Here is a 15,965-nt window from a genome sequence, read left to right as displayed (position 1 = left end):
GTTCTAGACAACCCAAAATAATCATTTTAATGGTTCTGTATACCAAAAAAAGGGTTCATTTAACTTTTTTTGGTAATAAATAAGTAGAACTTTTGCTAAGAACGTGCCTTACAAAGCATCTGCATCATAAACAACATTCACAAATGTATATTCTCTTCCATCATACAGCCTCGACTAGCACCATTCACCATATCACTAAAATATGTGTACTTGCTATGGCAGTATATGACAGCTATGACAGGCTGCACAAAGCAGTAAGGTCCAGAAGTATGTAATTCTACCTGTATATACTGTGTTGAAATTCACTGATTAAACATCTTTGTGTACTAAAACAGGTCAGTTTGGAAATAACAGAGAGGCCTCCGCATTTCACACCACTGTGTCAGGTCTTAACGTCCCTCTCATCCAGTGAGAGACCATTTGGCCTGCGTAATCAGTCGGTTCATTTGCATTTGAACTGTTTTTCCTTTGGGCCTACGGCTGGTGAGTATTCTGCCCCACCTTCCACAGATTTTAAAGGGAGCTAAACTGCTCCTCAATTAGGTAAGCATCTTCTGGGTGACTCCCTCACCCCCCCTGTGAAGCTGTTTCACTGATGAGGGTGTAGATTCTCAAACAGTGCATTAAACATGGTGTCTGCATTTCTGTAAAAGTATTAACTGTGACTGAGATTACATTTTACAAACTGAAGGCCTTAAATTGTGTTACTATGTTAAATGTATTTTGTTGTACAGCCAGAGATTTATTTAATTTCCATTGAAATAGATATTTCTCAGGAGATTAGATATAAGATAATGCACTTGCGTAAGGAAATGGAAAGTCTAGAAGAAATAAATGGAGTTTACAAAACCTTAATTCAGAAAATGATTTAAAGATGAAGAGAAAATGAGACCCCTAACAACCATGCAAGACCTGGTAGACCACCGAAACTGTCCCCATCAGATAAACAGCACTTAAAGCTTTCATCTTTTAGAGAGAGGAGAAAATCAAGCTGCTTCAGATCTGAACAAATCCACAGGTGTTTCTGTCCATCCTTCCACTGTGAGAAGACAACTTAACACAATGGTTCTGAAAGGATGTGTAGCTGTCAAGAAGCCTCACTAAGAAAAGGAAACGGACAAGAATAAAATATACAAATCTGGTTAAAGTCACTGTAAGGTGGTTTTGTATGATGCACAGTGTAGAATAAGAATGGTACAATATATGATTTACAGTCAGTGGAGTTTCTGCATTTTAATTAGCTATATATTACTTGTAAATCTGACAAGTAATGTTTTGACAGATCGTAATAGTGAAAAACTGTACAAGTCTTAAGGTAAGCATCAGCATGAATCTGTATTTACTCTCTCCACTGTGAAAAATACTATTTTTTCAACCTCTTCTGAGCATTAAAAGCCACAATGTTACAAGTCTGGTTCAAAGAAAAACATCTGGAATAACTCTTCAACTATTCTAACATAGCACTTAAAGGCAAAGGTAACGCTTCACTGAAGTGCAATGCACATAAGTTTACACAACACCTGCATTTCTTTGAGCCTTTATATACTTTTATGTAGATTTCTGATAGCTGTCATTAATGGCTTTTGTAGGTGTCATGCAGCCTTAAGACTGCAGCCTTTCAGTAAAGCGTTACCAAGGCAAATCGGCGACAAACGAAAGCCAGTCAGCACTGTAACAGAAGTACATCCTTAAGTCAACTTATCAGATCTACAGAAATGATACATTCATCACTGATTCCTCATAGATTGTCATAAAAAATATTTTCAATCTGTAACAGCTGTAATGTGTAAACTTCTTCCACACTGCTCTTCTGCTTTAAACGTGTCTCTATAGTGTAACATGAACCACAGCCGGATCATCACTGAGTCATCGTCAGCGTGTTTCTCCTCTTCGAGTCTCGTCTCGGGAATGGAACAAAACTCTTCACTTCTTTAAAAGATAATCCTGTTCAGAAAAGAAGAAAAGAGCATTTAGGATGATTAATAAGTGCCACACACTGAAGGTATTAACAGCACTGCAACATGATTAACCCTTAGAAGTCAAGAGTCATTACCTTTGTTTGCTACAGTATTCAAATGTAATTACATTTTTAATTACATCATGACGTAAGCAGAGTTGTGAAGAAATAACAAAAACGCCCCAAATATGTTTGTTTCTTTTTTTCTGCAAAAATGAGACCGTACGTAGAACACTTAGCAAATTTAAAATTTAAAAATAATCTCCACTTCTACCAGGAGCCAGGAAAAAAAAACAAAAAAACATGACCTGAAAAAGAACTTTAATAAAAAGCTTGTCTTTCATGATTGTCAGTTAATGTACAATAGCTTTGTTTCATGCAGTTATATTTTTTTACTCATTTGTGGTGTTTGAGGGCTTTTAATGAATATATATTTTAATATATATCTTACTGTATTTATTTATTCATTACATATACAAGGGCTACTCTTTTATCTAATTCTTGTATCTGCTTTGGACTGTTCCCAGTCTTTGAGATGCCCGGGGTCTTGCGGTCTGAGGCACCCCAAGGCTCCTATGAACTGACACCCCTAGCCCAACCAGTAAACCGTTCCTGTCCTCTAGTTATAAAAACAAATATAATATTGATTAAAAATTTAGAATCTGCATTTCTGACAGAATTTTTCTCCTTGTTTCAATGAACTGTGAGTGAGAAAAAAATAATATTGAATCACACCCTGCTTTTATTATTGCCAGTAATAACCAACTTCTTAAGGGTTAACCCATAATTTGCTCTAATAGTGTGATTGCGCACTTACGCCTCCACTCCTCTAGGGGCAGCGTGGCATTGTCATAACTGTCATCATATGGCTTAGGCTCAGGACAGTCCTCTGGATCCCTCAGGCCATCGAAATAACAATGGGCCAGCGCACCATCAGCAGTGAGGCGGGCACCTGCATCTAAAACCAGCATCTTCTCCAGCAGGTCTACAGCTGGAGTGAATATCAGATTAAATGAACAGGGCAAAAGCATTCGATAGATATGGCATAAATAATAATGATATGCACTGAAAAAAATTATGCATGTTCAAATGTGAACATTATGTCTACATATTGTCACTGTCCAAAAAAAAGCATCTTCATTTTTCGTGCTTTCTTATCTTTCTGCTCAGCAGCTTTCGTTTACATTAAGTGAAACGTTCATGATGACTGGACCAATAGAAATGCTCCAAAATAGCTTGGAATAAAATCTCCTGTGAAATTACCATTTGTGAGATACTTGTTTTTCTTTGGAAAGCGATGATGTATAAAATATACTACAGCAACACAAAAGCAAAATCAAGAAAATGATAAACAACATTGTGCTAATTGTATTCACGTGGAAATAATGCATATTTTAAATCAAGTAAATTTAAAGGGCCCACATCAAATCAAAATTTCCTAACTGAAGTAGTAATAGTAGTAAACATTGTTAGTTTAAACATATTGTTCACTCCTAACTCCATGAAGTTCATATGTGGAAAATGATTTCCCAAAACAGCCCATATTGAATTTATTGTTTTTGTGATTTCACAAAATGAAATTTGAATGAGACACATTACAGTACAGCCAATCAGAACAGAAGTCATTTGCATATCATCAGTCTTAAATGCAGAGTAACAAAACAGCCTGTAATTTTAAGGTAGAGGTGAGAAGTTGGAAGATGGTTGTATAAAAATGATTTTAGACCATTTAGTACATATTTGGTACATAAACCCACACAAAAGTGGATACATTTTGAGAGGAGGAGGACGTAAGCTCTTTAAAGCATAACTTTTTTCTTTCTCAGACCTGCCTCGATTAAAGTCGGCATAAGGGATGTAGCATTTGGACTCACTGACTTTCAGAACATCGCAGCGTTTAGGTTTAGCAGTGAGACAATTTGCATATCTTATTCATCTAACCATTTTGGGGTGAATACAAACACATCTCTGAAACAGACATATTCATGTACACATTATAGATACATCACAATGTATCAGCACCAAACCGGCAGACTTTCTGAGAGATACGTTTTTCCACAAATTCTTTGTGCAGAAAACATGTATATCGCTGTTGTCAGAACAAAACCTCGTATCTCCAAAATGGTAATTTTACAGGAGAAGGAAAAAACATACTTTACTTTTACTGTAAGTCAATGGAACCAGAATTTTTTCAGAGTAATTTTGGGTTGTTTTTTTAGACCATTCATCATGAAATTTACACACAATGTAAAAATCAACAGGCATTTTCAAAATTATGTCAAAAACTGAAAAATGACAAAAAAGGAGATACGAGGTTTTGTTCCGACAACAGTGATATGTAGCATGAAAGTAACTTGAAGGAACCCAGAAAATATAGTTTTTCAAATATTAGTTTTAAGGACATGATGCTTTTGTGCTATGGATCTGATGTGTCTGAATCAGAGGTGTAGCTATCCAGATTTGTGACTTTTAAAAAATGCACATAAAAATAATACAAAACGTAAGGTGGTCATGCACTAAGGTGCGGTGCTCTTGCATGCTTGTGCCTTTTGTCCATTTTAAATAAACAAAAGAGAGAGCAAAGCTCTCCTTTTCAGCACCAATTGTTTGGCGGATGGCATCACCATAGCTCAGGGGATTGTGGGAGCTGCAGTGGACTGAAGTAGGTGATGAGAGCAAAAAAAATTCTATATAAAATGTGCAGGCCACATTTTTATGTTTATGTTTTACTTTGCAGACTGTCCTAATATGTTAAATACAACAAATAAACAGCAACAGTAATTATTTTCACTAAGAACATCAACAAAACATGTCATTTAACCAGGGCATTTAAACTTTTGCACACACAATGTAATGAATATGCTACTGAGCACATTTAGGAAAGTGAAATCAGTATTAAACCTTTCAAAGTATTCTCCCCAAGTCTGGAAAACAAAGATACTGAAGAGAACATCGCAGCCTTCAGTCGTCATTCACCCTAGACATCTATGTCCAGTGCTGTAAAAGGCAGGACTCTGGTCAGTTAGTGTTTACCTGCCGTGGTGTGTTGTCAGCTGCTATACTAACTAATGTTAGAAAGTTAATGCAAAGGAAGTAACAGTTAATGGTGAAGTGTGAGTAATTTTCCAATGAGACATCACTATAGCAACGTCGTTGGGACACAACGCTCACCTGTAACCACGCCCCTTATGAAATTCTGTGAAATATAAACTGTGGACAGTTTTTTGACTCTGTTGAAGTGACTGTGCTCATGTGACCGCATTGTTTTTCCGTGGTAAAGGTCGATATTTGCATGTTGTTAGCTATTGTGGTTTACTCATTGAAAAAGCACTACAGCCACCCACGGACAAACCGTGGACAAGCTCTGACAGCTCACTAGCATGACTGCACATTCTAGTGGACGTGCTCTTCCACTCTCACATTGTTTCTGTTCAAAGACTTCTGCTCTTGCCGTCATATTAAGTTTTTGCAAACTTCTGCTAGGAATGGCCGCTTGGTGCCCTTACCTCCTTCGCTGGCCCTGGGAAACAGCGTGGAGAAATCTTTCCGAGGATAATGAGGAAGTGACCTCACGTAGTTCTTCGCCTGTTTTCACAACGGAGATTAAAGCTCAGACAAAGACAAGTCATTAATATTGATCTCATTTGCAGTCAGCTGGGGAAAAACTAATTTATAACCAACAAAGTCAGCTTTTCTCAAAAGACCTCAATAATTCACACGTCTTGCTCAGAGCGATGTACGGCCAAGGTCACCCACATGTTAGAGAAAGAACTCTACTTGTGTTCTTTTAGTACCTTGTGGTATGTAACAAATGGTCCTGTCAGTAATCTTCTGATCATTTTGACAATTGAGGAATTAGTGTTTTTAAATAAAGGCTAAATAATAAAAATGCACTTAACTTAACAGTAATAAACCATGCAGAGCCTTTCAAGGATGTCAAAGATTTCAAAGATAAACTAGGAAGTTTTTAAAAAAGGAGAAAATGGAGAAAATGGGGAAAACCTATCAGAGCAAGGTGCCCCCCCTACACGGGGGATGAATCTGTCACTCAGTTTCACAGAATTCAGTTTTACAGTGTGTGTAATTTATGTTGTAGTCTTTGCATTTTTCAAAACCTGTTATTAATCAAAGTGCAACACTATAAATATTATCTTTTAAAATTAAATTGAGGCTCCTATCAATTTATAAATCAAATGTCACATGAAATGTCAATTTTGTTAATTATATAGCTATTTTGATTATAATAATTACACAATGATATATGTAAATTAATTTAATGTTATTATTATTATTATTATTATTATTCGGATCAGGTGTATGGAACTCACAAACAAACTCATCTCCAGCAAGATGGCTAAAAATGTAATTCTAATACTAGCTAACGATCGCTATAGCTACTATACGATCACTATAGTAGTGATAATGTTAGCTAGTTAGTGAAACTCCAGTAAAGGACTTTGTCTTTATGATGAAGATAATATTTTTGGGCAATACGCTTTTGTCCTGTGTCTGGTGGGACTTTTTATCCCAAAGGGTAACTTTGCATTTTCACTTTAAAATAATAATAATAAAAAAACTCAACTTCCTTCCTTTTACAACCAAACAAATGCTCTCTCCACAACACACTCTTTTTCACATATTTAAAAACTTTTCTTGTGCAACGTAATATAAAGGCTTTGATTGTTACTGTCCAATGACAAAAAATCAGATAAACTGACCCCAAAAAAGGTTTTGGGGGAAGAAATCCCAGGATTGCAGATATCCAGATGAAATTTCAGATTAAATAGGCCACAACCATTCAGTGAATTCATGAATTCATTTGGTCATCAATTGGTCAGGAAAGGATGTATAGAAATGTGTGTATCTATCAGGCTGTCTTTCTTACTGAGTGTTCCAAAAATATGCACTGTTGTCATGTAAACTGCACCCTAACCAACCCTAATCCAGTGTAATTGAGTGATCATAACAGCCCTAGTCATAAATAACAATGACTGCATGTTACAGCTAACATTAACAACACCAGCTCTCCATATTAACCCAGTGACCCAATAACCCATACTCTGGCGTGTCTGGTACTGTAAAAACTGTCTTACCTCCTGACTTTCTAGTTTCTCAATGAATTCCGGGCCAGGCGTCCCTGTTACCTTCAAAATCTGAGTGAGCTGGTCCATGTCTGGAGTTTACAAGTTAAAGAGCATAACTGTTATCTGTGTAACCTCAGAACCAGAGAATGCATTTCTCATGAATTCACTTTTAGCACTTTCTGGAACAAACACAACTTTCAGATTTAATTCCAGGGAAGCTTCGCTCAGCTGTAGAAGGCTCAGAGATAAGAAAACAGAAAATACTCTGGGAAAACTTTCTAGAAATGAGTTAAAATGCTTAGAAATTGTTGACTGAAAGCAAAAAGGCTGCACTAAATGAATATTGAAGGATACAGTCTTTTCCTTTGAAGAGTGTCTTTCCATTGAACATTTCTCCCATTATGCACCCGACTGACCAGACATCCACTAAAGAGGAGAAAACATTACAATAAACATTACACCTTTATCACATGACAGAGCGCAATACAGCAGCAACTGTAGTGCATCAGAAATAAATGCAGAGGTTGGTAAAAATTCTGAGATGCACAAAGTTCACAGGATGCTTTAAATAGAATACTGTGAAAGTTCTTCTGAAGCCGTAGGAGGGGAAACAGGTGGAGCAACAAAACAACTATCAGGTCACACGCCTTTAATCATCAGTCAGCATCAACAATCACTCGTCATGGACCACCGCAGGAGCTGCTGACAGTATCTCCTACGAAAGCTGCAATCAGACTGGAGACGCTGGAGAAACAAGAAGACTGAATGCTCTGTTGAGCATCTTTGAAGCATCAGAGTCAAGAACTTTCCAGTGGCTATATAGACGCTTTATATAGCAATGATTGTAGCATTAACTTAACATTTCTTTGTGGTGCCATAGCAGAATGTTTACGTTCCTAAAGCGAAAAAAACAAACTTGTCTACTTATATTTTGGAGCCACTTGGAATGAAGAAGGAATGTTGTGAATGTTAAAGTGAAAATTTTTGTCTAAAACTACAGTTTAATATGTCGTTTGTTGGGTTATGCAGTATTCTGCAGCGCAGCACTTTATCCCTCAGCCTTACCGGTTTGACAGAATTCAAGGTCCATTTTCATGTTTCCATTCATCAACGTTCTCTAACTACAATATCCAGCATGCATTGCACAAATACATCATAAGCCATTGGGAATCCCTGTGGTGTCACCCAATCCTGACTGCAAGCCAATAGCATTATTGTAACTCATGCCTTGGTCGTCAAAAAAAAAAGAAAAATGCAGAGAAAACCGTGATCACATCTTTATTAAGCAGAAAATGGATTCCAGAGACAAGTTTTTACCCTTTCAGACAGAGAAATGAAGCCAAACTGAGTCGAGGTGTTTACACAGCCAGGTAGCTACATTGCAAACGTATAGCTTGTCGTCCTCCTCAATCATTTCTGATGTTTGAATAATCCATTCACTTGAATGTAGTAGCTTTAACTTGTGCTGTAATGTTAGCTAACTGGCATCCTTCTGCATCCACCAGCTAACGAAAACTGTTCACCCTCAAAAATCCACCCCAAAGCAGCTGCACTTTTTCAAAAGCTCCTTCCACCTTCCACATACATCATCAGAAGGGGTTTTTCCCAGTCTAGAAAACCTCACTCTGGAGACTTCTGTAGGATGCGACTAAGCATGTTTACAACTGATGCAACAATGGTTGTATTTCTCATCATGGCTTAAGTGTCCCTTTAAAAACCATTCAATCTGAGTATCAGCTGGTTCCCCTCCTTCAGCTTCAGAAACTTTTTACCAGAATTTTCCAACTTATACATTTATTACTGAAGTACTCTCCCACATACAACCATACATACATACTACATGCATACACACCAGTCAAAAGTCTAGACAATCTTTAAATGCTAAAAATAAATGCTTGCTTAAATGCCTGAAATATGCTATGAAAAGGAAGCTGATGCCTATGTAAGAAATTATTCAGCTTCCAACAGCAAAAAAAAAGGTCTATGCATTTTCAGAGCTTCTTCAAGCCTACTGGAAAAGCTGGTAGCTCCTCATGAAGCTGGTTGAAACAATGTTACATCAAAGCAAAAGAGGAAGGAAGGCATTTAACATTTTACACTTTTTGGTCATTGCATAATTACCTATTTGTTGTTTAGTTTAATGCCTTCACTGTTATTCCAAAAATTTTGGAAAATAAGAAAACCTATCCTATAACTATTGACTGGTACTGTATATTGTCCCTGTCAGAACAAAGCACTCGAGTTATTTATTTGTAAGTATTTCTTTCTCTATTCGTTATTTGCAAGCTTCCTCTTTTTTAAGCCGCAAAAATTGTAACCTTAATAAATTGCATCTGCGAAGGATTTTAAATTGCACAGTTGTTCTTAATATATGAAAAAAAAATAAATTAAACTGGTTTAGTTGAATGAACCAGTTTCCACATGGTGCCTGAAGCTTAATAGAGCGAAAATGCCAAAAAAATCACATGTGCGAGCACTTTAAATTATGGAATAATTAGAAAACCTCTCAGTGCAACATTCGTGATAAGAGGCAGGTATACTATTGAGGAACAACAAGTTTGATGAATCATCTCAAACATGAAAGTATAATAATCTTTTACCAAGATCCGCTTTGTGGGCTCCAAGCCATACACCACAACTGATTTCAGTTCATTTGCGCTATTATCAGTATACACTGCTAATACATTGTTTTTACCTACTGAATATATTTTGAACTACAGTAACAAAGATCCCCCAAATTATAGTTAATTATGCAACATAAATATTACTGTTTTTAAGGGAGGTTTGAATTACGGGTGTTCAAGTATTCAGTCAGAAACACCGGATAGTTTTTGAAGCCTCTAAAATGTTATTCAGATATGAAACATTTTTTACATTACAAGGTTTTATTCTGACAGAGACAATATATACAGTGAATATCTATAAAGCTAGACAGTGACTGAAAAGTATCTTCTTTCTAACAGATCTACATGATTCTCTGGGTTTGAACATGAATTAAAGGCTCAAACCACACCCAGTAATGGCCTAAATTACACAATTACTGGTGAGTCTTCATCAAAAATCCTTTTTCCAGTCTAGAACTGAGCTTAATCAGTGTCTGGTAAAGCAGCCCTGAAGGTGTAATGGGAATAAAGGTGTGATGGTTGTCTTGCCCGTCTGGGTGTAGTGCATCCAGTTTAGAATGACCTCAGGCGCTCGGTACCATCTCGTCACAACATAACCCGTCATCTCTGCATCTGCATGCCGTGCCAGGCCGAAGTCCAAGATCTGTAGCCGCGGCAATAAAACACCATCAACACCTCCCACAAGCTCCCACACTTTTCACCATGTTAGCATCATCAACTCTGCCAACATCAACTACTCCAATTCCATGAACACCACCAACACCCTCCCACCAGTACTCAAAAAGTTGGAGCGATGGTAACCAACCTTCAGCTGGCAGTCTTGATTTACAGCCAGGTTGCCTGGTTTAAGATCCTGAAAAGGAAAACATTAATCCAAATATTACTACAAGTAAAATATTTAGGAATGATCAGATTGGATTAGTCATTTCACGTTTTTGTACACAGAAATGTATAAACTGTAAGCTGGGTCCTTTTTGCTCTTGTTCCTTGTATATTTACTCCTAATGTTACTTACAGTACTGTGCAAAAGTCAGAGATCACACTTCATTATTTAATTTACATTCATAACAGCCATTAAGTACAAGTTATTCATTTTCCAGAGATGTTTCTGAGAAGATTAGATATAAGATAATCAACTTGCATAAGAAAAAGACAAAGGAAAACAAGTGGGAATTTCCAAAATGGGACTCCTAAAAACCATACAAGACCTGGTAGACCACCTAAACTGACCCCATCAGATAAACAGCACTTAAAGCTTTTATCTTAAGGAGGAAAAAAAAAATCAAGCTGCTTCAGATCTGAAAACATCCACAGCTGTTTCTGTCCATCCTTCCACTGTAAGAAGACAACTGAATGCTATGGGTCTGAAAGGATGTGTAGCTGTCAAGAAGCCCTTACTGAGAAAAGGAAATAAACAAAAAAGAACAGATGCACTAGAACACCAAACTGGACATCTGGAGTGAGGTTTTATTGACTGAGGCGTCTAAATTTGGGACCACTTGGCTCATGAGAAACAGTAAATACAACCAACTTCTAAGACTGAACTTTACCGCAGGTTTCTTTGAAAAACTGAAAGGAAGAATCCTGAAAAGAATGGAAGCTGTAATAAAGGCAAAGAGTGGACACACTAAATGCTGAAAAAGTGGTGTTATATTTAATTGTTGAGGCTTCTGTAAAATTTTCTCTAAATATATATTTCTTGCTTTTTCCTGATGCTGAAAAATGAATAACTTGCACTTAACAGCTGTTGGACTGGAAATTAAATAAGGGTGAAGGGTGGTCTCTCGCTTTCGCTCAATACTGTACATACATGCTGTGGGTTCTTAATTCTCCCTCTGTGTTTTGTATATTTATCCACTGTAACTGTAGTTCTATTCGGACAGGATTACATGTACATAAGGTCCTGGGGTAACCTAGTAGTTGCCTACCATCCAGACACAAATCTGTGTGATTTTGGTGGATTTTGCAGGCAGATATAGCATCAAGTTGGGGGGAAAAAACCTTCTTCTAGCAAGCTTATCCATTGTTAAACATCTGATCACGTGAAACTGTGCAAGCTTTGGAAGTCTTTCAGTCATTTGCTTGGTTGGGACATCCTCTCTACACTGGGAGAGCATTAACAGGAGGAGATGTCAAAGAAGCAAGATCTTGCAGGCTGATAAAAGGGATGATTAGAATGGCAGCTACATGTACAAAGTATTTTATATTTACATACAGCTACACATGCAAACAGAGTGTGATTATATGACCTTGTGTTGAGGTTCGTAGAAATTACAGCCCAAAACTTTATTACCATTCGGATGCGTCGAGTTTCACCTCTGAGGAGACATATACATTATTTTTTTTACACAGATGCTGCCCATATAAAGTAATTCAACCCAAATAGGGCTTAAGTCAGTAATTCAAGGGTGAAAAATACACGAGTAATTATACTTTGTTACTGTACACAAGTATTAATTTGGAAGACCTGTTTACTGTTTATGCGAGAGTATTATTCAATTTGAATAGACTTTTTATTCCTTACATTTTTGTTTAGACCTTCTTATATTTTCCCCTTTTTCTTGATAATCAGTCGAGTTTCCACACATTATAATTTCGTTTTATTTACAACATTCAACCAAATTCATATAATTGTAAAATGAAACTGCCCACAACGATCCTAATTTATCTTTGAGGAACAGGACTGCTCACTAGTCACTGTAGCACATACCATCAAACAAAGGAAACTTTTAATTTATTTGTTACACTGCATACATTTTAATTTTATATACGTAGAATGTTTCAATGTTGATAGTTTTTGGCTTACTAATACTCGCAAGTGCCAACACTTCTACAGTACCTCTGCAGTAATGTCCATGTGCTTTACTGTCAGTGCTGCACTCTTGAGTTGAGCAATTTCTAACATGCCAAAACAAATTCCTGTACCTGACATGTACTGACCAATAAAGTGACTCACTACCGGAGTGGAGTGTCATTATCTTTTTTAGAAGATTTTAAGGGCACAGATACACTAATCCACTTTTGCCCTGATGTGGATATTACTAAGAGCTTGTTTAACATGTGTTTAGTGTACGGATCGTATCTGGATATACTTTGGCTGAATTTCATTCACACTCATTAAATTGCGTCCCAGTGTGACCAGATGCGATCCGATTGTACTTTTCCCGCATAAAAAAACATCAAAACGTACGTCATTTCTGTTTTGCTTTTGTTTACTTTTTTCCACGTTACTGTAAGAATAGATAAGCTTAGCTTGGGTACTTTCATCAGCTTGGAAAGCATGACGGCTCTTTGTTCGGGGCTAACTGTGGCCTATCTGTATCCTCCATCTTTCGTTTCATTGTTTATTCACTCACCTGCCAGTCAGCACTTGGTAGACACACTTCCACTCACATAATTGTATACAGATAGTGAAAATGCACTCTGTTTACACTTGAATTAAATGTGGTCATGATCCGTCACTGACCGCCTCTGAATGAGGTTTGAGTGATCCTATCATATTCTGCCCCAGTGGGCAGCAAACAAAATGTTAAGAAGAGCCATTTTATCCTTTCACTAAAAAACAAACCTCCTTGGGAGCCACAAGGTTTTACGTCCATTTTACCAACTTGGCTATAAATGTGTCTCAGCATGTGCTGATGTACTAGTACAGGCTAAAAATACAATATAAACAAAAAAGCACATTTACTTTGCCCTACTTTAAGCTTTAGCTCAGCTATAGCCACATCTCGCATCTCCAGCAGGAAACTTTTCCTAAAATTAACATAGTTTCTTGAAAATGTCTCTCAACATTCAACTTTTTACGAGCCTGGGGTGAGCTTCTCATTCGCCAGCTTCTTGTTCTAATTTTCCCGTTCCACCTTAAATGGTGCCTGAGGATGTAACTGCTGCACCATTTAAGGTGGAAATTTAAATTAGAACGAGAAGCTGGCGAATGGAAACCTGACTTCAACTTCGGAGCCACATGTTCCCGACTGGTCTAGGTGGTGTTTATACACCTGGCTTTTCATGCAGTCAAAAGAAATCTGAACAGGATCCGATCACTGAAAACACATGTTAAAGCAAGGTGTAAACAGACCCTAAGTGCATGTTTTTCACCTGGTTTGACCACTAGAGGGTGGATACTCAAATAATAAATTGTATGAATGCAGTAAATCAGTTTTGCTTCAGCAGAATGATTTGCTGTTACTTGTCAGCATTTTCTTGTTGCTGTTTCATACCTAAGAAAACTGTTTCAAAGACATAAACACAGTGGTTCCAGCTCACACCTAGCCAGGCCACATTCCAGCTCCCAGCACACCTAAACCAGGTAACCAAGATCAACTCAGCCTAATCGTTACTCCTCAGGGGAATCTCCAGTGTTGTCTTAATGGCTGCTCCATTACTGTATTAGCAAGTGAACATTGTTAGATGAACGCTTGGAGGGGAGAGAGATTGAGCGAACATAAGCAGAACCTGTGTAGAAACCTTTGAAATCTGATGCATTTCCCCTTTCAAACATAAAAAAAGCATACAAAGCTGTTTATTAGCCAGAGCAATATCAGTATATCAGTGTAACTTGCTAAGATGGAGTGATTTGCTACATAAATCCCAATACACTGCAAAAAATTCTATCTTGGCAAGCGAAATCAAGTCAATATATATCCAATATTTCACATTTTGAGGATATCATAAGCGTATTTCTTGAAACAAGCAAAATCTGTCAATATAGTGAGATAATATCAATAATATAACTTGAGGCAAGTGAAAAGATTAGAATTAAGTCAAATAATGTTACAATAATCTCAAAATGAGTAATAATAGAAATATCAACTACATTTAAGATGATTTTGGTTGCCAAGATATAATTTTTGCAGTGTATACTAGGATTTATGTAGTAAACTACTCCATCTGCTACACGACTGCTTTAATGACTGATATAACATTATTCTGCTAGCTTGCTAGTTAGTTAGCTAAAGGCTACACAGCTATCACCAGTATAAGGCAAAGCAATACAACATTGTTCTACAGGAAAGGTAACACCCAGATGAAGCAAATGTTTAAAAAAATATGAAGGATTTGCATTACAAAGTGTCCATAAATGGCTAATTAGGTCACTTAGCTCAAAAATGTGTATCACATACTTCAAGAAGTTTTAATGATACACAATATGTCATATTTGTTCTGACATCCAATAAACTGGGGTAATATAGCTGTTATATCTGATAAATATGAAGACGATGAAGCTGACAGATTTAATGCTGACTGGTGGAGCAGATCAGTAAACATCAAAATCCGAGGTTTAGAAGTATAAATGAATGCGAGTTCACTATTAGGCAAACAAAAGGCCACTGTTGCCCTTTTTATTTGTGCTGTAACTGCTTATTAGGGATGTTAAGGTCTTTATGACCTAATTAATAACCATTAACAAACTAATTTTAAACCATTCATGCACGCTTTATAAGGGCAGTCCTATTTTAACCCTTTAATGTTCTGCTTAACCATTTGGTAGAGCACATTTTGAGTCACTATATATGCTACAAAGTGCCATCTCGACCGTTTGGTAGACATGAATATGTTCTGACATCCAATAAACTGGTAAAGACAAAGTAAAGCCATGTTTTACAAAAATACGATCAAAAACTAAGAATGGTTGAATGATGATGATATATATTCAACATTTCACACACTGTGCTGCACTAAATCCGAGTAAACAGGCTAATAATGCTCTCTTTTTAATCAAACATGCATTTGGGAAGTGATTTTTAAGTGCTGACAATATCCATGATACGCCCAGAAGAGCACATTGAGACAGACTGTGATGTAATTTATCACAATAATGGTCAATACGATTATATTACCCAGCTCTAGTGTGTTCCTATTAATAATGTGCTCTCTGCTGTCCCCTCCTCCCTGTGAGCTGCGAGTAGCCACTTGTGTAACGTATGACGCACTTTTGAGTGGTGACTCGGTCGAGGGCATGATAAAAACAGCACTGAAACGGCGCTCTGGATCAGGCTTTTGGGTGATAGAACAGAACGAAAATATGGATTAGAAACCTCTGCTGTGCAAAGTAACAGCACAGTAAAATCCATATTTATCTCCATATTGAGTCCACCTGTGTTGATTTCTCCAGAGGACATCTAAACCCAATGTAGGCACAGCAGGTTCAAATCTATTCTTTAGGTTTAACCCCTTAAACTCTAGGCTTGTTGTTCGGTTATTAATCTTCAGACGTGATCTCGTACTTGCTTGTTTATGCTCTTGATTGTACTGAGTAGAGGAATTTGGGATGGGTTTTAGGAGGTCGTACCCTTGTTT

General features: G+C 37.1%; 1 protein-coding gene across 1 annotated transcript in view; it reads right to left on the bottom strand.

Annotated features, from left to right (window-relative positions):
• Positions 1-1,142: 1,142 nt before the first annotated feature.
• The window catches only part of mapk13 (mitogen-activated protein kinase 13), a 31,351-nt gene continuing 16,528 nt past the window's right edge, over positions 1,143-15,965 (bottom strand). The window contains exons 6-12 of the mRNA XM_036579362.1: positions 10,471-10,518; positions 10,194-10,308; positions 7,396-7,467; positions 7,051-7,130; positions 5,464-5,542; positions 2,775-2,948; positions 1,143-1,944 (exon numbers count right to left, since the gene is read on the bottom strand). Of these exons, the coding sequence (XP_036435255.1) occupies positions 1,859-1,944; positions 2,775-2,948; positions 5,464-5,542; positions 7,051-7,130; positions 7,396-7,467; positions 10,194-10,308; positions 10,471-10,518 (654 nt within the window). The 3' untranslated portion in view covers positions 1,143-1,858. The remainder of the gene's footprint in view (positions 1,945-2,774; positions 2,949-5,463; positions 5,543-7,050; positions 7,131-7,395; positions 7,468-10,193; positions 10,309-10,470; positions 10,519-15,965) is intronic.

This window comes from Colossoma macropomum, unplaced genomic scaffold (genome assembly GCF_904425465.1).
Source record: "Colossoma macropomum unplaced genomic scaffold, Colossoma_macropomum, whole genome shotgun sequence".
NCBI lineage: Eukaryota > Metazoa > Chordata > Actinopteri > Characiformes > Serrasalmidae > Colossoma > Colossoma macropomum.
Note: the sequence above shows the minus strand (reverse complement) of the source record. Positions and strands in the feature narration are given on the sequence as shown.